The sequence below is a fragment of the Lampris incognitus genome, chromosome 12 (genome assembly GCF_029633865.1).
Source record: "Lampris incognitus isolate fLamInc1 chromosome 12, fLamInc1.hap2, whole genome shotgun sequence".
Lineage (NCBI taxonomy): Eukaryota > Metazoa > Chordata > Actinopteri > Lampriformes > Lampridae > Lampris > Lampris incognitus.
Genome location: NC_079222.1, coordinates 51,919,550 through 51,945,618, shown reverse-complemented (window position 1 = coordinate 51,945,618; position 26,069 = coordinate 51,919,550). Strand labels below are relative to the sequence as shown.

Here is a 26,069-nt window from a genome sequence, read left to right as displayed (position 1 = left end):
AGGACACCGATTATCTTTTATTATATAACCAACCAAGTACATCTTCAGTACAGTGTACTACACTGACAGCACCTTGAATTGTGGACTCAGTATTGATTAAGAAGAGAACTTAGTTACTGGAATAACAAAAGGTACAGTATGGGCTTTTTTTCTTTTTTGCAAAGTAATGCAGACTTTAATAAATTATCAAGTGACTCATCGAGGCTCGGTTCGTGTACCTTACAGCCTCTACGGCAGGGGTGTCAAACTCCGGGCCTCGAGGGCCGCAGCGTCTGCAGGTATTTGTTGCAACCGTGCACTACACCACCTGATTTAAGTAATTAGCTCACCTCCTGGATCAAGGAGGGAAAGGAAGTAGTTTAATCAGGTGGTGTAGAGCACGGCTGCAACAAACACCTGCAGACACTGCGGCCCTCGAGGCCTGGCGTTTGACACCCCTCCTCTACAGCGATTAAACAATGCTGTGGGTGGGGGTAAAGGCTGGTTAGTCTAATCTTCATTACCAACGTCGATCCACTTCATGTTTTCCAGCGCTCCCTTCGGTCTCATGGCTGATTACACTCTCCCCCTCCAGTCCGGGGAAATCCGTGTGTGCTGCATTCATTATCACCATTCATTAGAGCGCAGGCAGGGGCTGCCTGTAGTGTGTCAGGTGCACAACTCAAGTTGAGGAAAGTGAGCAGACCTCAGCATGCCAGGACTCTGGTAGCGGTCCCGTCTTTCTTCTTCTTCACCCTTCTGAAGACCCTGGTCTCCGGTCTTAACATGGAGTGTGGCCAAGTTCATTTAAACCTCAAGACCATGTTGCTGACAATGATGATGTTCAAATGGGGTGAGTAGAACATGTGCTGCTTTTCACTGGCTCCCCCGTCTCCAGGAACCTTTAAGATCCATTTTATTTTTCAGGACCATGTTTAAAGCAAAGACATATTTACCCCGTCTGTCGTCTCCCCACTCAAAATGACCCATAACACTGTGTAACAGCAGAGGAAAGCCTCCAAACGGTCTTTTTTCAACCTGAAATATGGTGACTCTTCCTAGAGGGACCCCAACACTAGAAATGTGATGACTCTTCCGAGAGAGACCCCAACATTAGAAATGTGATGACTCTTCCGAGAGGGACCCCAACATTAGAAATGTGACGACTCTTCCTAGAGGGACCCCAACACTAGAAATGTGATGACTCTTCCTAGAGGGACCCCAACACTAGAAATGTGATGACTCTTCCGAGAGGGACCCCAACATTAGAAATGTGATGACTCTTCCTAGAGGGACCCCAACACTAGAAATGTGATGACTCTTCCTAGAGGGACCCCAACATTAGAAATGTGATGACTTTACCTAGAGTGACCCCAACATTAGAAATGTGATGACTCTTCCCAGAGGGACCCCAACATTAGAAATGTGATGACTTTTCCTAGAGTGACCCCAACATTGGAAATGTGATGACTCTTCCCAGAGGGACCCCAACATTAGAAATATGATGGCTTTTCCTAGAGGGACCCCAACATTAGAAATGTGATGACTCTTCCTAGAGGGACCCCAACATTAGAAATATGATGGCTTTTCCTAGAGGGACCCCACATTAGAAAACGTGAAACATGGTTTTTGTTCATATTTCCATGAAAGCTGTACACCACTAGGGTGATAAGATTGTCTTAGGGTCATGTGTGACCCTCATAAGACACGTGTGGGTCATGTGTGACCCTAGGACATGTGTGGGTCATGTGTGACCCTCCTAAGACATGTGTGGGTCATGTGTGACCCTCTTAAGACATGTGTGGGTCATGCGTGGCCCTCATAAGACATGTGTGGGTCATGTGCGACCCTCCTAAGACATGTGTGGGTCATGTGTGACCCTCATAAGACATATGTGGGTCATGTGTGACCCTCCTAAGACATGTGTGGGTCATGTGTGACCCTCCTAAGACATGTGTGGGTCATGTGTGGCCCTCATAAGACATATGTGGGTCATGTGTGACCCTCCTAAGACATGTGTGGGTCATGTGTGACCCTCCTAAGACATGTGTGGGTCATGTGTGACCCTCCTAAGACATATGTGGGTCATGTGTGACCCCCCTAAGACATGTGTGGGTCATGTGTGGCCCTCATAAGACATGTGTGGGTCATGTGCGACCCCCCTAAGACATGTGTGGGTCATGTGTGACCCTCATAAGACATATGTGGGTCATGTGTGACCCTCCTAAGACATGTGTGGGTCATGTGTGACCCTCCTAAGACATGTGTGGGTCATGTGTGACCCTCTTAAGACATGTGTGGGTCATGCGTGGCCCTCATAAGACATGTGTGGGTCATGTGCGACCCTCCTAAGACATGTGTGGGTCATGTGTGACCCTCCTAAGACATGTGTGGGTCATGTGTGACCCTCTTAAGACATGTGTGGGTCATGCGTGGCCCTCATAAGACATGTGTGGGTCATGTGCGACCCTCCTAAGACATGTGTGGGTCATGTGTGACCCTCATAAGACATATGTGGGTCATGTGTGACCCTCCTAAGACATGTGTGGGTCATGTGTGACCCTCCTAAGACATGTGTGGGTCATGTGTGGCCCTCATAAGACATATGTGGGTCATGTGTGACCCTCCTAAGACATGTGTGGGTCATGTGTGACCCTCCTAAGACATGTGTGGGTCATGTGTGACCCTCCTAAGACATATGTGGGTCATGTGTGACCCCCCTAAGACATGTGTGGGTCATGTGTGGCCCTCATAAGACATGTGTGGGTCATGTGCGACCCCCCTAAGACATGTGTGGGTCATGTGTGACCCTCATAAGACATATGTGGGTCATGTGTGACCCTCCTAAGACATGTGTGGGTCATGTGTGACCCTCCTAAGACATATGTGGGTCATGTGTGACCCTCTTAAGACATGTGTGGGTCATGTGTGGCCATCATAAGACATATGTGGGTCATGTGTGACCCCCCTAAGACATGTGTGGGTCATGTGTGACCCCCCCTAAGACATGTGTGGGTCATGGGTGACCCCCCTAAGACATGTGTGGGTCATGTGTGACCCTCTTAAGACATGTGTGGGTCATGTGTGACCCTCCTAAGACATGTGTGGGTCATGTGTGACCCTCATAAGACATGTGTGGGTCATGTGTGACCCTCCTAAGACATGTGTGGGTCATGTGTGACCCTCCTAAGACATATGTGGGTCATGTGTGACCCCCCTAAGACATGTGTGGGTCATGTGTGGCCCTCATAAGACATGTGTGGGTCATGTGCGACCCCCCTAAGACATGTGTGGGTCATGTGTGACCCTCATAAGACATATGTGGGTCATGTGTGACCCTCCTAAGACATGTGTGGGTCATGTGTGACCCTCCTAAGACATATGTGGGTCATGTGTGACCCTCTTAAGACATGTGTGGGTCATGTGTGGCCATCATAAGACATATGTGGGTCATGTGTGACCCCCCTAAGACATGTGTGGGTCATGTGTGACCCCCCCTAAGACATGTGTGGGTCATGTGTGACCCCCCTAAGACATGTGTGGGTCATGTGTGACCCTCTTAAGACATGTGTGGGTCATGTGTGACCCTCCTAAGACATGTGTGGGTCATGTGTGACCCTCATAAGACATGTGTGGGTCATGTGTGACCCTCCTAAGACATGTGTGGGTCATGTGTGACCCTCCTAAGACAGGTGTGGGTCATGTTTGACACTCCTAAGACATGTGTGGGTCGTGTGTGACCCCAAGACATGTGTGGGTCATGTGTGACCCTCTTAAGACATGTGTGGGTCATGTGTGACCCTCATAAGACATGTGTGGGTCATGTGTGACCCTCCTAAGACATGTGTGGGTCATGTGTGACCCTCCTAAGACAGGTGTGGGTCATGTGTGACCCTCCTAAGACATGTGTGGGTCGTGTGTGACCCTCCTAAGACAGGTGTGGGTCATGTTTGACCCTCTTAAGACATGTGTGGGTCATGTGTGACCCTCATAAGACATGTGTGGGTCATGTTTGACCCTCTTAAGACATGTGTGGGTCATGTGTGACCCTCCTAAGACAGCTGTGGGTCATGTGTGACCCTCATAAGACATTTGTGGGTCATACTGTAGACCAGATATAATACTGTAGACCAGATGTAAGACTGTAGACCAGATGTAAGACTGTAGACCAGATATGATACTGTAGACTAGATATAATACTGTAGACCAGATGTAATACTGTAGAGCAGATATAATACTGTAGACCAGATGTAAGACTGTAGACCAGATGTAAGACTGTAGACCAGATGTAAGACTGTAGACCAGAATTGATACCGTAGACCAGATGTAATACTGTAGACCAGATGTAATACTGTGGACCAGATGTAATACTGTAGATGTAATACTGTAGACCAGATATAATACTGTAGAGCAGATGTAATACTGTAGAGCAGATTTAATACTGTAGACCAGATGTAATACTGTAGACCAGATATAACACTGTAGACCAGATGTAATACTGTAGACCAGATGTAATACTGTAGACCAGATATAACACTGTAGACCAGATGTAATACTGTAGACCAGATAAAATACTGTAGAGCAGATATAATACTCTGGACCAGATGTAGTCATGTAGACCAGATGTAAGACTGGAGTCCAGTAGTAAGACTAGAGTCCAGTTGTAAGACTGTAAACCAGATGTAAGACCGGAGTCCAGTTGTAAGACTGTAGACCAGTTGTAAGACTGGAGTCCAGTTGTAAGACTGTAGACCAGTAGTAAGACTGTAGACCAGTTGTAAGACTGTAGACCAAATGTAAGACTAGAGTCCAGATGTAAGACTGGAGTCCAGTTGTAAGACTGGAGTCCAGTAGTAAGACTAGAGTCCAGTTGTAAGACTGTAGACCAGTTGTAAGACTGTAGACCAGTAGTAAGACTGGAGTCCAGATGTAAGACTAGAGTCCAGTTGTAAGTCTGTAGACCAGTTGTAAGACCGGAGTCCAGTTGTAAGACTGTAGACCAGATGTAAGACTGTAGACCAGTTGTAAGACTGTAGACCAGATGTAAGACTGTAGACCAGTAGTAAGACTGGAGTCCAGATGTAAACCTAGAGTCCAGTTGTAAGTCAGTAGACCAGTTGTAAGACCGGAGTCCAGTTGTAAGACTGTAGACCAGATGTAAGACTGTAGACCAGTTGTAAGACTGTAGACCAGTTGTAAGACCGGAGTCCAGTTGTAAGACTGTAGACCAGTTGTAAGACTGTAGACCAGATGTAAGACCGGAGTCCAGTAGTAAGACTGTAGACCAGTTGTAAGACTGTAGACCAGTTGTAAGACTGTAGACCAGTTGTAAGACCGCAGTCCAGTTGTAAGTCTGTAGACCAGATGTAAGACCGGAGTCCAGTTGTAAGACTGGAGTCCAGTAGTAAGACTAGAGTCCAGTTGTAAGACTGTAGACCAGATGTAAGACTGTAGACCAGTTGTAAGACCGGAGTCCAGTTGTAAGACTGTAGACCAGTTGTAAGACTGTAGACCAGTTGTAAGACCGGAGTCCAGTTGTAAGTCTGTAGACCAGTTGTAAGACCGGAGTCCAGAGGAGGAAGCGGGGTGTGCGGGTTTGGGTGCGGGCGGTCTGCAGACTCGTCCTGCAGAGCTGCTCAGGGCTGCAACAAGAGTCCGGGCTTTGTACCCACTTCGCTGCCCCCCTATCGCAACCTCCACTAGGCGCAGTGACATGGGGGAGGGGACGTCCTTTGTCATTCGTTACCATGACAACAGCATGGACAAATTCCAGAGAATTAGAAATGAACTTGAAAAAGGAAAGCAAGTGGGGGACGAGTAATTAGTGTTGGTTTTAATGATGTTTTAATGACTTGACTGGACGAGTACCTTCACTGTGGGCCCGGCGTTACAGCTCCTTTACACAGTGCACTGAAAGACAGGAGTTCTAATGATCTAAGATAATTACAATCAAGGATGTGATTAGAGTTAAAACTACAAGTAATAATAAAATAAAACAGCAAAAAGATAATAATAATAATACTAATGATGAAGCTGTTGTCGGTGGTGCGTCCTTTTCTTCCAGTAAACATTCTTTTATTTCTGCTAAGTCGGTTGTGTAGATTTGCAAGTTCCAACACAAATCATGCATGAATCAATCTGGTAGTCGTGCATAAAATCAGAAGAGCAAAACCCTCACCAAGACCCATCTGAGCATGAACTGCAATGCCCCTCCAAGTCCCTCACATGAACTGCAACGCCCCTCCAAGTCCCTCACATGAACTGCAATGCCCCTCCAAGTCCCTCACATGAACTGCAATGCCCCTCCAAGTCCCTCACATGAACTGCAATGCCCCTCCAAGTCCCTCACATGAACTGCAATGCCCCTCCAAGTCCCTGGCAGGAACTGCAACGCCCCTCCAAGTCCCTCACATGAACTGCAATGCCACTCCAAGTCCCTGGCAGGAACTGCAACGCCCCTCCAAGTCCCTGGCAGGAACTGCAATGCCCCTCCAAGTCCCTGGCAGGAACTGCAACGCCCCTCCAAGTCCCTGGCAGGAACTGCAACGCCCCTCCAAGTCCCTGGCAGGAACTGCAACGCCCCTCCAAGTCCCTCACATGAACTGCAATGCCACTCCAAGTCCCTGGCAGGAACTGCAACGCCCCTCCAAGTCCCTGGCAGGAACTGCAATGCCCCTCCAAGTCCCTGGCAGGAACTGCAACGCCCCTCCAAGTCCCTGGCAGGAACTGCAATGCCCCTCCAAGTCCCTGGCGTGAACTGCAATGCCACTCCAAGTCCCTGGCAGGACCTGCAATGCCCCTCCAAGTCCCTGGCAGGAACTGCAATGCCCCTCCAAGTCCCTGGCTGTCCAGAAGAGCCCTGTCACAAACAAGCCTCAAGCGTAACATCCAATACTCGCACAAACAGCAGCTTCCTGACGGTGTGTAAACCTGGCCGCTCGGCGTGACACACAAGACGAAGAGGCCCACACACACACCTGCTGAACACACACCTGCTGAACACACACCTGCTGAACACACACCTGCTGAACACACACCTGCTGAACACACACCTGCTCAACACACACCTGCTGAACACACACCTGCTGAACACACACCTGCTCAACACACACCTGCTCAACACACACCTACTCAACACACACCTGCTGAACACACCTGCTCAACACACACCTGCTGAACACACACCTGCTGAACACACACCTACTGAACACACACCTGCTCAACACACACCTGCTCAACACACACCTGCTGAACACACACCTGCTCAACACACACCTGCTGAACCCCCCCAAACATCAGGAATTCTACGGGGAGGGCCACGCCAAGAACCCCATGTCGATTTTCCCCAGACCGCATTCGGATGTGGGCCACTTCAGGCAACGACGTGGCACTGATGGCCCTAACAAGATGGATGTGGCCCTGAAGTGGCCCCATGTGGCGAACGGTGAATATGAATCAAATATCACAAAACACATGTGGGCCACCTCTGGCCAATATGGGGCACCTGCGGCATTGCCATGGCTTGGTTCTGGCCCAGATCTGGCAAACAGGCACGGACCGCCCAAGCGGCGGCATCATCCCATGCGCGCGGTATGTGGGCCGGATGACGTGTCGGGCGTGGGACGGGTCCGGGTCCGGGCCACAGCAGGTTTGCTGTCCGGATCAGCCTGTCGTTTCTGTGCAACGTACCATCAATGTATCAAGCAAAGGCAACCCTTATGGAGGTTACTGGTCTGAAGATGGAGCAGAGGAGCTTATAATGACTTATTAACACTGGCAAAGACAAAGCAGTCGTAGTCCTGTTAGCGAGCCTGGTTCCGTGACTGTAGACCGCCCAGCTGTCGGTCTTTTAAGTGTGACACACTTCCTGTAGGACAGCTCCAGCTTCCTGTGAAACGACAGCGTAGCTTCCCCACCCTGGTGTAGCCGCTGCGTCATGTCGCGCATCGCTACACCCCTCGGTGGTCCGCATCCCACAGCAGGGCAGGTGCTGCAGGGTTAGGGCGAGAGTCTGCAGAGTGCAGCCAGCCTGCAGCCCTGCAGCCTGTGGCCGCCATGGCACTGGTCTGATCCCAGCTGGGCAGCCTCTGCCGGCTACCTCTCCCATAACGAGCTCCACTAATTAATCCTGACAAGTTTGTACAACTTAAAGGCTCAGCGGCACCTGCTGATCTGTGCAGGAACACGGCTAGTGGCCGCTTGTGATGGTCCTGTCTATGAACGTGTGTGTTTGTGTGTGTGTTTGTGTGTCTGGTGTGTAAAGTGTACGTTGTGACAGTTATTTTTTGAAATGATTTGTGAGCCTTGTTATGTTGCAGTTCTGCCAACATAGACTGCAACACAGCTGTGAGGTTTGTACGAGGAGAGGCCTGCGGTCATCCTGAATACCCTGACTTTAGCACTTCCACACTCTCATGGCGGGATCAAGAGCTGTAGCCATGTGGGCTCACATGACAAAAAGGACACATTCACCGTCAAACGTTGAACAGACTGATACGGTGATCTTTTATACACCCAAACCTGCCCCTGGTTAGTGGACAATACATTATCATATGATCCGTCCACGTCTAATTCCTGGAAGTCTAACTCCGTGGCCACTCCGTCGTGCAGAAGCAGTATCCTGCGAGGGCGTCTTCTCCGCCCCGTGTGAAGAGGGGGTGAGAGTGCACACTCTAGGAATCAAAGACTAAAGCCCTAACCCTTCCAGGTGCCCTGCCACCTGGAGCTTAGCGGGACACGGGGATTGGCCTGGAGGAGATTACGCCTGGAGACGGCTGTAGGGGTCAATTAGGCCACCATCCCATCCTGCTGGGGAGGCAGACACGCAGGACACACAGGACAGACAGGACAGACAGGACAGACAGGACACTTGGACAGACAGGACACTTGGACAGACAGGACAGACAGGACAGACAGGACAGATAGGACAGACAGGACAGACAGGACACTTGGACAGACAGGACACTTGGACAGATAGGACAGACAGGACAGACAGGACAGACAGGACACTTGGACAGACAGGACAGACAGGACACTTGGACAGACAGGACAGACAGGACAGACAGGACAGATAGGACAGACAGGACAGACAGGACACTTGGACAGACAGGACACTTGGACAGACAGGACAGACAGGACACTTGGACAGACAGGACAGACAGGACACTTGGACAGACAGGACAGATAGGACAGACAGGACAGACAGGACAGACAGGACACTTGGACAGACAGGACAGACAGGACAGACAGGACACTTGGACAGACAGGACAGATAGGACAGACAGGACAGATAGGACAGATAGGACAGACAGGACAGATAGGACAGACAGGACAGACAGGACACTTGGACAGACAGGACAGACAGGACACTTGGACAGACAGGACACTTGGACAGACAGGACAGACAGGACAGACAGGACAGACAGGACACTTGGACAGACAGGACAGACAGGACAGACAGGACACTTGGACAGACAGGACAGACAGGACAGACAGGACAGACAGGACACTTGGACAGACAGGACACTTGGACAGACAGGACAGACAGGACAGACAGGACACTTGGACAGACAGGACAGACAGGACAGACAGAATGAAAGGGAGAGAGGCAGATGATGAAAAACACAGGAAAAGTTGTATAGATAATTAATTGCACCGTGTGCTGTGATTAATCCCAGTGAATCACTTTTATCCTTCTTAACACTGAAGCTTGTAATAATGGCTATTTGGATGAAAACGTGACTTATCAGTGTAGAGTCAACACGAAGTAAGTACCTTTAAAGTCAAATACTAGTGTTTAATAGCATCTTTTAAACACTGAACACAGAGTCTAAGACCAACCACCAAGGCCATTAAAACAACACATCCGCGTAAACAGCAGTCATTTATTGCACGTGCACTGTTATAAATGATAATTAACAACAAAAGAGTTCTGCTTCCGGTGTAGGAAGATTTTTTAATACCTTTATTATATAAACAAAATCTGACCACAACAATAACAAATTAGCAGTACAACTCAGACCGAGCTATTACACATCCTTTAGTATTTCACAAAACAATAAAAAATAAGGGAAATATTATAATAAAAAGACAAAAAGGCAGCGCACTAATCAGAGACCAACATGTTGTAACGTGCACGGGTAAGTAGACCCGTTGGCCCTTGGCCCTTGACTGGCGGGCCGGCCGGAGGCTTCAGTCGAGCGGTTAGCCATGTCGCCCGCAGTGCGGGAGACACGGGTTCGCGTCCCGGCTGCGGCGCTTCCTGCGCTTGTCCCCGGAGTTCGCCACCATATGTAGTGTATTTCTGTAAACATCCAAAGCTGGGGGGGTTTGTATACATTTCAGTGCTTTCCTAAAATGTATTAACTCATTCATGGAGACTAGGAAGAGTGGCCTGGCACCGACAACTCTAGGTCTATGCATACATTATTTAGCCATAGTAATCAGGCTACTGTACAACATTTCCATATTTTTACCCTCCATTATATCTCCAAATTTAATACCCTTACACTCTAAGTTGGGCAAAGGAAAGTCCCGTTCAGATATCCAGTTTTGATATAATTCCCAAAAGGCTCCAGTATAAATTACAAGTAAAAAACAAATGTTCTAACGTTTCGACAACAGAATCACAAAACATACAGTTGTTTTTATCAACATTAAATCTTTGTCTCAGAAACTCCTTAAGAGGATACACATCATTTATCATGTTAAAAGGAGTTTTTTCACTTTCGGTGGAGTGGGGAGAGTGAGGAATCGGGCTGTACTTCTGCCTATAACCTCTTTAGGGTGATCTTCTAATAGATGGTTTTCTTTGTAATGGTAGAGGAAAGAGTTGGGAGGTAAGGGCACCCCTTACAATTTTGTCTGTGCATCCCCCCCCCCCCCCGTAAAATCGACATTTTCTATGTAAAGTGAAGGCATCCGTGGTACTAACACGTCATAAGTCAAAGGTCCTTTTATCATATTCACCCTTACTTGTGGCATTGCCATTATAGTACTGAGTATTGATAGTATGATAGTACTGAGTATTGATAGTACTGAGTATTGACAGTATGATAGTACTGAGTATTGACAGTATGATAGTACTGAGTATTGATAGTATGATAGTGCTGAGTATTGATAGTATGATAGTGCTGAGTATTGGTAGTATGATAGTATTGAGTATTGACAGTATGATAGTATTGAGTATTGATAGTATGATAGTACTGAGTATTGACAGTATGATAGTACTGAGTATTGATAGTATGATAGTACTGAGCATTGATAGTATGATAGTACTGAGTATTGACAGTATGATAGTACTGAGTATTGATAGTATGATAGTACTGAGTATTAGTTTTTTGTACATGTCACACTGAATTTATCAATGAATTCATTGTACTCTAGAAGATTTCCTCTTGAATCCATCAAATGTAAATTAGCCCAAATCCCTCTCTCCAGCCAGCCATAGTACCATAGAGATGCTCTTCATCTGTTAGTCCAGACGGGAGAGCTGTGTGGAGAGAAACTCTGCTTATAAACCACTCTCCAGTACGAGAGTCTGCTGATGAAATCGAGTAGACAGCTTAACAGGTAGTTTAGCAATACAGAAATCACATCTTAACAGAAAATCTATCCCGCCGCACTTATTGAATACTTTAGAAGGAATATTAAACCAGAATCCATTAAGCTTTTGTGTGAATTGTTGTAACCATTTTAGTTGTATCATTCCATGCATTGCCTCATTACGTTTAAGACCCTTTCTTCTAATGATTTTACCATCTCCTTTTCTAGTATAATGATGTTTGTTTTTCCAAATAAAGTGTTACGTATCTCGAATGAAGACCAGAGGCCAGCGTAGCGAAACCCTAAAGGACAGACAGACAGAGAACAGGGCACCGGGGTAACCCGGAGGGCGGTTTAATGCAGGCAAGACAAACAAGCAGCACTGCCACAGGGGAGAATGACAGGCGAGTCTCAGGTGGGCCTTGTTGAGACGATGTGCGCCTGGCTACCAAAGTCCGAATCCGTAGAGCGAGCGGTGGTCTGAGGAAGTCCGGGTCGAGATCCAGGAAGTCAAGTCCGAATAGGAGGGGTCCAGGTAGAGAGACACGGAGGGAGATGGCGGGAGAAGTCCGGGGGAAATGTGAAGGCCGCTGGGGGCGAGGAGCGAGGGAGACGCAGGGAGCCGTGGAAGTGGCGGAGGGAGAGTCGTGGGAGGGAAAAGAGAGACAGGAATATAAAACACTGGGAATAAAGGGAATAGCAAGAGGGCTTGTCAGAGCTTTACCGCAGGGTTCAGTACGTCGCAGCCCGGAGTGGTGGTCTGGGAGACTTCTTGTAGAAGGCTGCCTGATTGCCGCTGGTGTGCCTGATGGATGATGGCAAACACCTGGTGCAGTGCAGCGCTCGTCTCCTCAGAGCGCGAGCCAAGTGCTCGGATGTTTCCGGCACGTCCGAGCTGGGGGAGTGGCTTGAACGTGCCGGGGAGGCAGCTCGGGGTGGTGTAACCACAACAGGCCCTCCCTCCTACGGGAGACACCGGGCGACCGTCCGATGGCGTTGGGGTGGGCCTGATAGAACTCCTCCAGGAGTGCGGGGTCGGCCAGGTAGGACCGGGGAAGCCAGCTGCGGTCCTCGGGCCCATAGCCAACCCAGTCCACCAGGTATTGGTACCCACGCCCCCGGCGGCGTACGGCGAGCAGCTGGTCGACATCCCAGACCATGTCACCACCGTCGAGGACCCTGGGGGGTGGAGGAGCTTGGACAGGGGGAGACAGGGGGCTGGAGGCTACCGGTTTGAGGCGCGAGACATGGAAGACGGGATGGATCTTGAGTGAGGTAGGGAGATGGAGACGCACCGCCGAAGGGTTGACGATGCGGTCGATGGTGTAGGGACCGACGTAGCGGGGAGCCAGCTTCCGGTTGAGGGTAGGGAGGGGCAGGTCCCGGGCCAGGAGCCATACCCTCTGGCCAGGTCGATAGGCTGGGGCCGTCACTCTCCGCTGGTTGGCGCTGCGCCGGGCCGCTCTGTAGCTCGCAACATAGCGGCCCGGGCGCTATATACGGACAACCCGTATATACAGTGCATCCGGAAAGTATTCACACCCCTTCACTTTCCCCACATTGTGTTATGTTACAGCCTTATTCCAAAATGGATTAAATTCCTTTTTTTCCTCATCAATCTACACACAATACCCCATAATGACAAAGTGAAAAAGGTTTTGTAGAAATTTTTGCAAATTTATTAAAAATAAAAAACTGAAATATTGCATGTACATAAGTATTCACACCCTTTACTCAGTACTTGGTTGAGGCACCCTTGGCAGCGACTACAGCCTCAAGTCTTCTTGGGTATGAAGCTACAAGCTTGGCAGACCTATATTTGGGGTATTTCTCCCATTCTTCTCTGCAGATCCTCTCCAGCTCTGTAAGGTTAGATGGGGAGCGTCGCTGCACAGCTATTTTCAGGTCTTCCCAGAGATGTTCAATGGGGTTCAAGTCTGGGCTCTGGCTGGGCCACTCAAGGACATTCACAGACTTGTCCCGAAGCCACTCCTTTGTTGTCTTGGCTGTGTGCTTAGGGTCGTTGTCGTGTTGAAAGGTAAACCTTCGCCCCAGTCTGAGGTCCTGAGCGTTCTGGAGCAGGTTTTCATCAAGGATCTCTCTGTACTTTGCTCCATTCATCTTTCCCTCGATCCTGACTAGTCTCCCAGTTCCTGCCGCTGAAGAACATCCCCACAGCATGATGCTGCCACCACCATGCTTCACTGTAGGGATGGTATTAGCAAGGTGATGAGAGGTGCCTGGTTTCCTCCAGACGGGACGTTTGGCATTCAGGCCAAAGAGTTCAATCTTGGTTTCATCAGACCAGAGAATCTTGTTTCTCATGGTCTGAGAGTCCTTTAGGTGCTTTCTGGCAAACTCCAAGCGGGCTGTCATGTGCCTTTTACTGAGCAGAGGCTTCCGTCTGGCCACTCTACCATAAAGGCCTGATTGGTGGAGTGCTGCAGAGATGGTTGTCCTTCTGGAAGGTTCTCCCATCTCCACAGAGGAACACTGGAGCTCTGTCAGAGTGACCATGGGGTTCTTGGTCACCTCCCTGACCAAGGCCCTTCTCCCCCGATTGCTCAGTTTGGCTGGGCGGCCAGCTCTAGGAAGAGTCCTGGTGGATCCAAACTTCTTCTGTTCACTTATTATCTTATTCTGTTCACTTATTATCTGTCCTATACCTACTTCCCGCATTCAATCAAGTTATTGGTGTCAGGTTATCAATAAATCTTTTGTCCTTACCAGGTTTAGGTAACAAAGTAATAATACCTTGCTTCATGGTCGACGTTAAGTTCTTGTTTTCAGTACTTTCTTTTAGGGCATTAAATAATAGTTCTTTTATATCTTCCCAGAAAAATGTATAAAAGATCTTGACCAAGAGCTTTACCGACTGACATGTGCTTTGTAGCGTCTTCCACTTCCTTCCCTCAGCGGCCTCACCCAGTGCCACACCGGCACTGGGTGTCTCTGTCCACGTCTGTGGCTAAGTTTTGTCTTCGTTTTGATGGCTGGCAGAGCCGGCGCTACATTAGCAGGGAGAGCAGGGCAGGCTAAGCTAACTGCTAGCCATGCAGACCGGCGGTTCTGATGACAGCGAGGGCGGTCTGGCGGCGGCCTCACCTGGTGTTGACTGTGGTGTTCTTGGTGTCGTCGTGAGGACTGGGGGGAGGTGTGTCGAGGGTGTTTGGCTGGGACAGCTGGTGCTGGATCGGCTGGGAAAGCTTGGTCTGCTTCGTCCGGTGGGCCCCGGGACCACGGCCCCTGCCTGGCTGCGCCCAAGGAGGAAACTCCGAGGGCGGTCTGACAGGACGAGGAAGCGGGGCGGGCTAAGCTAACTGCTAGCCCATGCAGACCGGCGGTTCCGACAGTCATCCTGGCTGGCGTTGGTTCCCTTGGACAGTGATTTTTTCTTTAGTTTTGATATACATGTAATAAGTATCTTTAGCACTGATCAATAAATCAGTGACATGGTACTTATAAGTTGTTAATATCATCAGATGAGTTAAAAATATTAATTGTGTGGTGACTTTTAAATGATTGCTAATAAAACTGCAAGAATACCATAAGAAAGAAAAACAACAGATAAATAAGAATTTATACACTACATTTCTGAACCAGAGGCATATTCATCCCACGACACAAGGTGCCCTTCTGGACAGAGACCACAGAGATTTACACTATACTTAAACTCAACCTAAAACGTGACCATTACCTAACCCATATGTCCCAACAGGCTTCACGTTTGCAGAAGAAAAATGGTGAGGTGCTAGATAAGAAAACTTCTAGGCATCTCCATCTCTGCTTCAGAAATGTTAACAGTTTAGTCTTTTGACCACCTGGTCCATCTCTATGCAGATGCAGAAGGGGAAGGGTATCTTATGAATTCAAAAATGTTGATTTGGGAGGTCATGGGATGAGAAAGCATTTACGAAGCTCCAGGAACCAAGTCCTAAATAGTTCAAGTTAGGGCAGACATGTTGGTCTGGGTAGTCTGCTCTGCTAAGTGCTGCTAGGAATCTGGAAGCAGGAACAATTGTCATTTCTTACATGTACTTGCATACACAAAGAAACAACATTTCGTTTCTCCCAGCCCACAGCAGTGCAACACAAAAAAACACACATTCAACTTTCAAAAACGACAGCACCAAAAAGAGAGAGAGAACAAAGCAACAGAAACACAAACAGTTAACAACAGAGTCCACTCAGTGCAGCGCAGGCCAAACAATTCCTCTGCCCAGAGAACGAATGCCAGCCGGATGACTGGCCAGGAGGACCGTGGCCTAGCACTTAGCTTAGGCTGCCCTACTTCCGCCTCCTGCCAGGCCGCCCTGGGTGTTTCCTGCCCGGGCGCAGCTCCATGCAGGGGCGGTGGAGGAGGTTACGTTAACATAAAAAACAAAAACACTCCATGCCATATTTAAAAGATGGTTGTATATATTTTAGACCGTCTGCTCATGTTACCAAGTATGTTGCAAGAGTTTAGAAACTGCATGGTCCTCATTTAACAATCCCTATCCACAGCTCTTCATGATGAAGCGTCCCTGATGTCTTCACACTTCCAGGGGCCTCACGTTCCATGTTGATCTACTTTTAAAAATGTGCTCCCAACGAGGCGAAAATGTGCTCATTACTGGATTTTACTGAAAGGAAAGGACAAATTGATTAGAATACTATGAATAGGAATTCTATAAATATTCTGTAACACAAACATGAAATTTACTTTATAACATATGTTTCCTCTCTGAATTAAAATCATGTTCAGGGAAATATAATTTCATTCAAATGTGTAGGCAGGGGATGATAATAACCACATCTAGATGGTTTTGGACTGTCAGGATGGCACTTTTAATGTAGTGCTAGAGTTGCACATATGTGTACAATACAGGTAAAAGTTGCTCACCCAGCAAGGAAAGAATCACCATCCATGTCAGTTTGAGGTTTGTGGTACATCAAGGATACTCGAGCATAATCTTCCAGCACTTCACAGCCAGCCGGAGATCTTTTCCACTACAGGCGACTAAAGCCACCGGAGCCCGCTGGAACATTATCAGCTCAAACATGGTTACTTGAAGCACTTTAACATGAATTGGGAATGGCAACAGCCTTATGGTGCAAAGAGACAGCAGCAGGGCAGGACTCCAAAGCTGCCTTTCCCTGGCATGCTTGAGACAAGTAGCCCAGAAACACCTAGAAAACCAGACTACTTTAGCCCTGTGGTGTAAGCAGAAATCACTGTGTGGGTGGCCACCGACAAAACTAGGTGGGCCCAGCCCATCCAAGACCAATCACACTTCATAGTTTCTGAAACGCCTATGTCAAACAGAATAGACCATTACAACTACACTTATATATATATGTATATATTATATATACATATACATATATATGGCACAGTTGAATCTTACAAGCCTTATACATCACTACACTATGATGAAATAATTTCAGTCTTCAACACCAGGCCCAGTCGTGTCCTGCTGTAATCACCAGGAGTAAGCTAATTTACATTTTCACATTGTAGTAGCCTGTTGCCTGCTTCAGTATTATTGTTTACTGGGTGTAGATTATGTTGGGTATACAGTTGGATTTTAGTCTGGTGTGTGTGTGTGTGTGTGGGCAGGCCCTGGCAGCCTGTCCAGGGTGTCTCCCCGCCTGCCGCCCAGTGTCTGCTGGGATAGGCTCCAGCATCCCCGTGACCCTGAGAGCAGGATCAGCGGTTCGGATAATGGATGGATGGATGAAAACTTGTTGAATCACTCAAAAAGATAAAATAACGCACCTAAATTCATCACACTGTTGAACCACAACTGTGAACGGCACAGTGGCCCAGTGGTTAGCGCTGTCGCCTCACAGCAAGAAGGTCCTGGGTTTGAACCCCGGGGTTGTCCAACCTTGGGGATCGTCCCGGGTCGTCCTCTGTGTGGAGTTTGGATGTTCTCCCCGTGTCTGCGGTGGGTTTTCTCCGGGCGCTCCAGTTTCCCCCACCATCAAAAAGACACGAGTGTTAGGGTCGGTACTCCTGTCTGGGCCCCTGGCCGAGGCATGGCAAGAAGAACTGGAGTCGGTCCCCGGGTGCTGGCCGGCGGCTGCCCACTGCTCCTAGCTAGCTACACAGCCAGGATGGCTTACATGCAGAAGAAGAATTGCCCCACGTGGATCAATAACGTATCTCAAACCCCCCCCCCAAAAAAACCTTTTGTAAAACAATTTTAAAATCACTCAATACCGGGCGCCACCAGTTCCAACCATGTGCACCTGGCACAAATGTGGCCATAAATCAATGACAATTTGTCCAAACATCACCAAACTTGGTGGACATTTCTAATTAAGATGTTGTAACTTTCACTTTATAACAGTTTGTTTTGGCCTCAACCTCAGAATTACCGCTTGCGGCTATAATTAGTCCAACTCCAAGGGATTACACACTATTGTTTTGTTTTTTCTTCTTCTTCTTCTTAAAGTTATTATTATTATTATTATCATTATTGCTACTATTATTATTATTACTACTATTATCATTATTATTATTATTACTATTATCATTATTATTATTATTACTATTATCATTATTGCTACTATTATTATTATTACTACTGCTATTATTATTAATTGTTGTTGTTGTTGTTGTTGTTGTTGTTCTTTTCCTGCTTCAGACATGTGAGATGGTAAATGGCAGACACATGAGATTTTGCCCGTTGATTGGAGGTTGTGTCCAAATGCTGCCCAAGAAATATAACCCCAATGGCCTGATGAGGACGCTATAACTAATATTCTAAATTTAGACATTTGAACAGTCATAACTACTACACCGTAAGTCCGATATACACAGAACTATGCACATCCATCTATCCTCACTCGACAGATCTGTCTCAAGAACCACGAAGTCTGCCAGACTAGACTTTCTGCCAACTGAATCTTTCTGAAAACACATTTTTACATCTCCTGGACAGCAGCACCGATGCTACCAAGTTTTGGTTGGGTCATTATTGGACCAAGCTCGGTGGGTAGTTTTAATTAAGCCGTTGAAACTTTCCACTTCTACCGGTCTGTGTATGCTTGGACCCGGGGCCGCTGCTGGCAGCCATGTCTTTTATCGTTCTTCCGTCGGTACATGCGGCACTGCAGCATTACCCTAAATGGCTGACAAGCCACTCTTCAATATGTGGCCAGTCAAAAGGTGTGGGAGAGTGGCTCCAGGAACCGGGGCCCCATCCTTCCCATCCTCCCTTTACTTGGTTTTCTTCACTCTGCTCAACTTATAACAGCACTGCCGCTTGAATACCTTCTTTTCAACTTGTAGTTTTTTATATCACTATTTTCTCTGTCGCTTTTTGGGTTATTATGACAAAAATGTGAAACTGTATACCATATCTGACCTCTGGAACATGGCATAGAACATAATATAAGATAATACCACATTTTCTCTGTTTCTATAGGAATACTGTGCACGGCCACGTCAGAGAAGTGCTTGTCTGCACCCTGCCAGAACGGAGCCACTTGTGTGGATACCATGAATGATTACGCCTGCATCTGCCCAAGAGACGGGGTACGCTACATGGGAAAAAGCTGTGATCAACTCTATGATGGCTGCTTTTTTGCCCCTTGTGAGGAATGCACTAGCACTCCGGGTACGGTGGACTACACCTGCATCTGCCCAGATGGGTTGACCGGGGACGACTGTATGCAGGAGCTGGACGAGTGTGAGAGTAACCCGTGCTCGGAGCCTCTTTCTCACTGTATAGACCAGCTGAACGGCTACTTCTGCAGATGTCCTCCAGGTCATGGTGGCCAAGACTGCCAAACACATATCACTGACTGCATCGATGAGCCTTGCAGGAACAACGGGACTTGTGTGTTTGTACCTGAGGGTTTTGCGTGCCGGTGTGCAGCAGGGTTTGAAGGGGAGACTTGTGAAGACGATGTGAATGAGTGTTCTTCACAGCCTTGTCAGAATGGTGCTATCTGTATCGACGGAGTCTCGAAATTCCACTGCTTCTGCGTACCTGGCTTTCAAGGGTACACCTGTGAGATTGACATCAACGAGTGTGCCTCGCGCCCCTGTGAGAACAACGGCACCTGCATCAACGAGAAGGACCACTACGAGTGTGACTGTCTGGTTGGATTTACAGGTAGAGCTTAAAGTCATTTGTTACACACACACACACACACACACCATTATGTAAACCACTGTACCGTAGTGTATAAATAGCTGATGTGCCAATCCTGTATCATGAACCACAACATACATGTGGTCTAAGTGCTGTTTTGCCTAGAAATATAATACTCTGCATAAGAAATACCAACTAGAGTCCATAGTTTTGCAAGTACAAGCATATCTTGAGGAAAGCTGAATAAATTGGTTTTATTGCATTTCTAAATCTCTTTAAAATTAGATTAACTCAGTAATAATCACCATCTAAATATAGATACAAGTATGACTGTGCGGTTGGGTGGAGTTTCTGCATGTGGACTATAGATTTCACAGAGAATATGGTCCAGCAATATCTATTAATACTTCATTTTTTGACAATGTGTTGTGCCTTCCAAAGTGTTCTGTTTGTTCCTGATAAACAGAGCACAAGGAGTACTTTATGCGCTTTAAGTCAAGGTGCTTCTTGAGAGGGATCTTCTCTCGAGGTCAGCCTCCATGAGAGAGCTTCCCTGCAGAATGAAAGAAAAGACTTCCATCATAACTTTCTTATACCTCTTTCCTCTACACCAGGGGTCTCATACTCAAATGACCTGGGCGCCACTTGACAGGTGGTCTTATGGAGGAGGGCCGGTGCAATGAGGATGAAGAAAAAAACTGTTCGACTATATAACCTTCACAACATTTATTATTATTATCATTATTATTTCTTTCACCTTTCCTGTTTTACATCCTGTAGAGCCGGGTCCAAACTATGGACCTGAGGCACTATAGGGCAGATGTCACTTGATTGACAGTACTCGTCGTAATATGTGGGCTGTTCCGAGTAGGGCGATCTTCTGGACTGCATCCTGTTGATTTCCGTCTCCAGGTCTTTGTACTTGGTCAGCTTCTCTGTGACTTTCAGTGAGGTGATTTTTCGGATGGTGTTGCCATGTCGGTGACCATGCATCTCCTTTGCTTCCTGTCCTTGATAACGATGTCGGGCTTGTTGGCTTTTCTCTCCCTGTCAGTGTGGATGGGCGTGTCCCAGAGGATGGTGACATCATTGTTTTCAGTGACCGTTTTTGGCTGGTGTTCGTACCACTTTTTCTTGATCTTGTAACTCCTGCAGATCTTCCAGTGCAAGTATGCTGCTGCCTTGTTGTGCCTGTACATGTACTCGGTCTTTGGCAGTTCTGGGCAGGCTGAGACGATGTGGTCGATGCTTTCTTCGTACATTCCGCCGATTCTGCATTTTGGGTCTTTTCCATCTTTAATGATGCGACGGTGATAGGATCTGGTTGCCAGGCTCTGGTCTTGTGCAGCGAATATCAGGCCCTCCGTCTCTGCTTTCAGCCCGGTGCTCCTCAGCCACTGGTGTGTCTTTTGTTGGTCCCCGTCTGTGTCTCTCATTCTTTTTGGGTACTTCCCGTGCATTGCTTTGTCCTCCCAGGTTTTTTGCAGTTGCTGCTGGCCATGGTGTTGTGCCTTCTGCTTCACTCGTAGTTGCCTCATTTTCTGTTGGTGGGGTTTCTGGGACATCAAGCTCTTTCTTGAATTGTGCAGCTTCTTTATTGATGGAGCAGATCTGATGTTTTACTATTCGGAGGAGTGGGTCATCTGTTTTTGTCAGGTATGCATCCAGCCCAATAATGGTAGTCTTGAAGGTCAGTTCGAGTTGGACTAGGCCTCGTCCTCCTGAAGCTCTTGGTGGGTACAGCATCTGCTTTTGAGATGCAGTTGGCGAACGCACACAGTACGAGGGTTGGAGTTTCAACTAAAATAGGGATCGATTTGCCACTAAATTGGGAGAAAAGGGAAAAATCAGAAATAAATTATGAAAAAAAAGAAAAGCTAACGGAATTATAGTTCACTTGTCAGGCAATTGTGCCTTTCTACTGATGATTCATGATTTTGTATTGTTTTATGTTATTGTTTTCCATGTGTTCAACTCAAGAACGTGTTACATTTTTTTCAATATTTGAAGTAAATTATCTAACTTTTTCACCGGATAAAAACAGTTACGTTTTATGTTCCAGTAAAAATTTGGGGGGGGGGGTTACCCCAAGTAATTGATTTTTTTTTCAGTTTTGGTTATTGTAAAATTGGTCTTAACTTTTATTTGGAGTGGCATTAAAAGGTCTTAAATCTATCTTGCCATAAGCCGTAGGAACCCTGCTTGATGTAATGTGTCACGAATTACCCTCTAAGAAAGCCTAGTAAGGGTCTAACGGTGAGAAATAAAGATGCTGTGTCCTGGCAGCTTCCATAGCCTGATGTTACTGTGGTGGGGATAGTAACATGGCATTAAATAGTCTGATGTCTTAGCCTCCCAAGGAGCCTTTGCACAACTCAGAGAGGTTGAAAATAAGGTTTTCTAATTGACTGTAAATATATGAAATCATATCTTTCATCACAGGGATGTGAGTGGGAAAACCATCTCGAGGTGTGTCATCAGGGGGGGTAGAGGACTGACGTTAGGTCCCTGGTGTTAGGGAACATCAGGCGGGTTATGGAACTGGTGTTAGGGAACATCAGGGGGGTTATGGAACTGGTGTTAGGAAACATCAGGGGAGTTAGAGAACTGGTGTTAGGGAACATCAGGGGAGTTAGAGAACTTGTGTTAGGGAACACCAGGGGGGTTATGGAACTGGTGTTAGGGAACATCAGGGGGGTTAGAGAACTGATGTTAGGGAACATCAGGGGGGTTATGGAACTGGTGTTAGGGAACATCAGGGGGGTTATGGAACTGGTGTTAGGAAACATCAGGGGAGTTAGAGAACTGGTGTTAGGGAACATCAGGGGGGTTAGAGAACTGATGTTAGGGAACATCAGGGGAGTTAGAGAACTGGTGTTAGGGAACATCAGGGGGGTTATGGAACTGGTGTTAGGGAACATCAGGGAGGTTAGAGAACTGGTGTTACGGAACATCAGGGGGGTGAGAGAACTGATGTTAGGGAACACCAGGAGAGTTAGAGAACTGGTGTTAGGGAACATCAGAGGGGTGAGAGAACTGGTGTTAGGGAACATCAGGGGGGTTATGGAACTGATGTTAGAGAACATGAGGGGGGTTAGAGAACTGGTGTTAGAGAACATCAGGGGAGTTAGAGAACTGGTGTTAGGGAACATCAGGGGAGTTAGAGAACTGGTGTTAGGGAACATCAGGGGGGTTATGGAACTGGTGTTAGGGAACATCAGGGAGGTTAGAGAACTGTTAGCTCCCTGATGTTAGGGAACATGGGGGGGGGGGTGAGAGAACTGATGTTAGCTCCCTGGTGTTAGGGAACATCGGGGGGGGGGCGGGGTGAGAGAACTGATGTTAGGGAACATCAGGGAGGTTAGAGAACTGATGTTAGCTCCCTGATGTTAGGGAACATGGGGGGGGGGTGAGAGAACTGATGCTAGGGAACATCAGGGAGGTTAGAGAACTGATGTTAGCTCCCTGATGTTAGGGAACATGGGGGGGGGGGATTGATGCTAGGGAACATCAGGGAGGTTAGAGAACTGATGTTAGCTCCCTGATGTTAGGGAACATGGGGGGGGGGATTGATGCTAGGGAACATCAGGGAGGTTAGAGAACTGATGTTAGCTCCCTGATGTTAGGGAACATCAGGGGGGGGGAATTGATGCTAGGGAACATCAGGGAGGTTAGAGAACTGATGTTAGCTCCCTGATGTTAGGGAACATGGGGGGGTGAGAGAACTGATGCTAGGGAACATCAGGGAGTTAGAGAACTGATGTTAGCTCCCTGATGTTAGGGAACATGGGGGGGGGGGTGAGAGAACTGATGCTGGGGAACATCAGGGGGGTTAGAGAACTGGTGTTAGCTCCCTGATGTTAGGGAACATGGGGGGGGGGAATTGATGCTAGGGAACATCAGGGAGGTTAGAGAACTGATGTTAGCTCCCTGATGTTAGGGAACATGGGGGGGGGGGGTGAGAGAACTGATGCTAGGGAACATCAGGGAGGTTAGAGAACTGATGCTAGGGAACATCAGGTAGGTTAGAGAACTGATGTTAGCTCCCTGATGTTAGGGAACATGGGGGGGGGGATTGATGATAGGGAACATCAGGGAGGTTAGAGAACTGATGTTAGCTCCCTGATGTTAGGGAACATGGGGGGGGGGGTGAGAGAACTGATGCTAGGGAACATCAGGGGGGTTAGAGAACTGATGTTAGCTCCCTGATGTTAGGGAACATGGGGGGGGGTGAGAGAACTGATGCTAGGGAACATCAGGGAGTTAGAGAACTGATGTTAGCTCCCTGGTGTTAGGGAACATGGGGGGGGGTGAGAGAACTGATGCTGGGGAACATCAGGGGGGTTAGAGAACTGATGTTAGCTCCCTGATGTTAGGGAACATGGGGGTGGGGTGAGAGAACTGATGTTAGGGAACATCAGGGGGGTTGGAGAACTGAGTATATTTATTTCAAACAAAATTACGAACATGGAGGTATCAAAATTAAAAACAACAACAACAACAATGTTTAAAAACAACAACAACAACGATGTTTAGGAAGAGAGAACAATTCCAAGAGCTGTTGAAAAGATGCAAACATATTATCAACATATAAATCCTTGAATTATCTAATTCCAAAGTTGGACTATATGGGAAAATCAGCATCCAACGTAGAAGTAGGAACAACACGATCTGCAACTAGTGGAGCGGAGGTAAAAAATTTGTAAACCAAAGTGATGTTTAAACTGGCTGCAAATCCTCAAGGATGGTGTAACGATGATATATTCAACACAGAGGCAGAATGGGCAGTTGATGGGGGAGTGTACAAGAGCTGTCAGCGACACATGTTCAGAGGAAAGATTCCCCACAGCCAATCAGGCTGGGGGGGGGCTGTATAAGATCTGAGCCACTGCTGTAACATTCTGAGGTTAACAGGCCAGCAATAAAGCCTAACGGTTGGCAAAGCCACTCTTCCAAGAGGCTTTGTTCTCTGTATGTCCTTAGGTACAACAACAACAACAACAACAACAACAACTTTGTTTTGTAGTCTTGTTTCTTTTTCTTTTTGTGTTTTTCTTTTTTGTTCCAAATAAACTCCAAAATTAGGCTATCAATTTTGCGGGAAACAAAACAGTTTGAGGGAAGAAAATAGGTATGCAGTGAAATAGATAGTAGAGCTCTGGTGGGGTATTAATTTTGTCAGAGTTGGTCTTCACAGCTAAATGCAGTGGGACGGACGAGCAGCGCCGAGAGTCTTGCTGAATACGTGCTAACTGCAGTAGCACAGAATGCACACGAACAGTAATCATCTACGAATCCCTCATGGACATACGTACGCATGTCTCCCCCCCTCTGGGTTACACCTCAGACTGCATTCCACTATACATGTACATATACCTGCATACACACATATATCTACTACTACTACTACCACTGACGTATATATATAAACTTAGCACAAAAAGTAAGGAAATGTGTGTGTTGGGTAGATCATGTCTTTGTTGAAACGATGCTTCTTGGCAGTAAATCTTCTACCAGGCAGCTGATGGGCAGCAGCACCTGGGGGACCAGAAGCTCAACACAAGAGTCAATAGCAGCAGCACAATAAGCTGTTGGGCATTGGCAGAGGAGATCTGGCAAATGTTTCATGGGCGCAACCCAAATACTCAGCTCCGCTGCTCATCCCACAGATGCATGTTCCTTACACATGTGGCGCCATTTAAAAGGCAAATAAACAGGCTTTCCAACGGTATAAGATTTACTGCCAAGAAGCATTGCATGTGTATTATGTGTGTGTGTGTGTGTGTGTGTATTTATATACTGACATGTATATATATATATATACATACGCCCTGGGTCCTTTAACATAAACCCTGTTTTGTTTTTATGTAGGTTACCCCTTAAAGGTAAGTAAAGTATTAATTGTCTGCCAACTTAAGATGTTATGATGCAAATGTATCTTAAACTGTAACCTTATCCCTATAAAGTCCTATACTTGTAACTCTTTTAACCCCCTCTATTTATTACATATTCATTAACAGGACAATGAGAAAAGTGAAATGACCTTTCATGAAGATGTATTCTTTATTCACAATAGAAAATAACAAATGAAATGAAAATAGACCCCTTTTTAGTGTTCTTTTAAGGCACTAAGGAGTTTCACTCAACAACAAATATATAGGCACTAACCCTTTAAACCTGTATTCACAATTAGGAAACATTAATAATCAATCTGCATGAATTTACATTCACAGTGACCACTTGACCGAACCTAACAACAATGAAGTATTCACTGGTGTGGGCCCACGTGATACAAATAAAAACCAAAGCGGCAATAAACAAATAAACAACCCCGGAGCAGGCCTCGTGCTAGGTCTAGAGCAGGGGAACCCCGGAGCAGGCGTCGTGCTAGGTCTAGAGCATGGGAACCCCGGAGCAGGCCTGATGGGAGCTGGGTTTGAGCACGGTAACCGTGGG

General features: G+C 47.2%; 1 protein-coding gene across 1 annotated transcript in view; it reads left to right on the top strand.

Moving 5' to 3' along the window:
- The first annotated feature begins 765 nt into the window (after nt 1-765).
- Nucleotides 766-26,069, top strand: part of LOC130122033 (protein crumbs homolog 2-like) — an 81,603-nt gene continuing 56,299 nt past the window's right edge. The window contains exons 1-2 of the mRNA XM_056291052.1: nt 766-832; nt 18,942-19,634. Coding sequence (XP_056147027.1) covers nt 766-832; nt 18,942-19,634 — 760 coding nt within the window. The remainder of the gene's footprint in view (nt 833-18,941; nt 19,635-26,069) is intronic.